The sequence below is a fragment of the Mandrillus leucophaeus genome, unplaced genomic scaffold (assembly GCF_000951045.1).
Source record: "Mandrillus leucophaeus isolate KB7577 unplaced genomic scaffold, Mleu.le_1.0 Scaffold10, whole genome shotgun sequence".
Lineage (NCBI taxonomy): Eukaryota > Metazoa > Chordata > Mammalia > Primates > Cercopithecidae > Mandrillus > Mandrillus leucophaeus.
Window position 1 is genome coordinate 7210919 of NW_012098098.1, and position 1899 is coordinate 7212817.

At 62.6% G+C, this 1899-nt stretch overlaps 1 protein-coding gene across 1 annotated transcript in view; it reads left to right on the top strand.

Moving 5' to 3' along the window:
* Positions 1-1109, top strand: part of CPNE7 (copine VII) — a 30603-nt gene extending 29494 nt beyond the window's left edge. Inside the window, exon 16 of the mRNA XM_011972542.1 lies at positions 567-1109. Within this exon, the coding sequence (XP_011827932.1) occupies positions 567-704 (138 nt within the window). The 3' untranslated portion in view covers positions 705-1109. The remainder of the gene's footprint in view (positions 1-566) is intronic.
* The last annotated feature ends 790 nt before the right edge of the window (positions 1110-1899 follow it).

Below are 1899 nucleotides of genomic sequence, written 5' to 3' on the forward strand. Positions count from 1 at the left end.
CCCGGTGAGACACGCACAGCACACACGCGAGGTTCTCCCCGGTGAGACACGCACAGTGCACACGCGAGGTTCTCCCTGGTGAGACACACACAGCACACACGCGAGGTTCTGCCCGGTGAGACACGTATGTCACACACGTGGTGCCCTACAGCAAGACATGCACACAACACAGACGTGAAGTTCTACACAGCAAGACATCAGACTTGCGTGAAGACAGACACACATGACATTCTACGCAGTGAAACATGCATGTTACAGACACGTGAAGCTCTGCGGTGAGTCACGTCGCACAGACACGCTTGGGCTTTGCTGGGGAAGTGTGGGTGGGGCCTGGGGCAGAGGTGGCCTCGCCTGCCACGTCAGCACTTTTTGTGTCCGTGCTTGGGGGGCTGGAATGACCCACGTGCAGCCTCGTGTGGCCAGCATCCTCAGCAAGGCTTGCCTGGCCCCAGGTGAGCCTCTGGTGGGGGTGTCACCACCTGGTTCTGGAGGATGTAACCCAGGTGCGGAGACGGACGATCTCCATCTCGAAGGTCCCAGATGTAACCGAGCTGTCCTGCCTCCAGGCGTCCCCTGCAGCGCTGGCCAAGTGCGTGCTGGCCGAGGTCCCGAAGCAGGTGGTGGAGTACTACAGCCACAGAGGTCTGGCCCCGAGAGGCCTGGACGTCCCTGCCGGAGAGGCCAGCCCAGGCTACACCCCGTGAAGACGTGGAGGGCATGGGGAGGGGCAGTGAGCAGTGGGTCCGTGGAGCCTCGGTCTCCAGCACCTTTGGGGTCTCTTAAGCGCCCTCCGACCTCCCAGAAGCCTCCAGTCCCCGCCAGGCCCCACTCCCAGTCCTCCTGGGATCCTGCTGGCTTGGGCCCGGGTCTGGGGCCCCCGAGGCCGAAGGGTGATAAAATACAGGCCTCCATGCCTGGCCCTGCCTGAGCCAGGTGGCTGGAGGGAGATCGTGAAGGATTTGGAGGGGCCTGGGAGCTCATCCAGGGGAGACCCTGCCCCGACGAGAAGGGGCACGGACTGGGGGCTCTGCTTTGCATCTAATCTTTGTGGGGGAGGGCCAGCAAGGCAGCACCCCAGCCCCCGAGAAAGCCCAGGGTGCCCAGACACCCTGTCCCCACAGTTAGCCTCCTTCTGTCCCTGCTCGTGCCCCCACCCCCACCCACCTTGTGTTTTTTGCCGTCCAGCCTCTGCACCCAGGTCCGTGGGGTCTGCGGGGTCTGGCTGGCCTGTGGGTTCTGCCGGGGGGGGCGTCAGGAGTAATAAAGTGTCACCCTACCCTTGTAGTTCTCTTGTGCCTTCAGTCCCTCCCCCAACCCCCCAGAGGGCTGGGCCCGGCCCCCGGAGTGCCCACATCTGAGGCAGGGGCTCTCCCAGACCCAGCCCACCAGGACTGAATGGGTCCAGGGAGGGATGCAGGGACGCACAGGCTGCCAGGGGCAGGGAGCGGGGACCACACCATGGCTGCCTCCACCCCTGAAGGAGTTCCACTCGGCTTCCTGGGACTCCCCAGGCCTCAAACCCACTCGGTGAGGACTGTGGACATGATGCAGGGGTGCCAGGAGCCTCCCACATGGCCTGCGCCACAGGGACCTGGGCTGGGGGCACTGAGTGAGGCCTCCGTGAGATGCTTATGGAGCCAGGACATCTCCCACCTGCTGAAACCTCCTCGCCCTGAATTTGAGATTTCCCCTGAATTATTTTGTCAGAGAAAAACAAATTGTCCCAATCCTGAATCCAGGCCCACCCATCCCCCTATGTATCCATCCACCCACCCATCCGTCCATCCCTCCATCCATCTCCCCACCCATCCGTCCATCCCTCCGTCCATCCCTCCATCCCTCCGTCCATCCTCTCTGGGGCCTATTTTTAGCTCTTGGTTCAGCATAGATATCGCCATG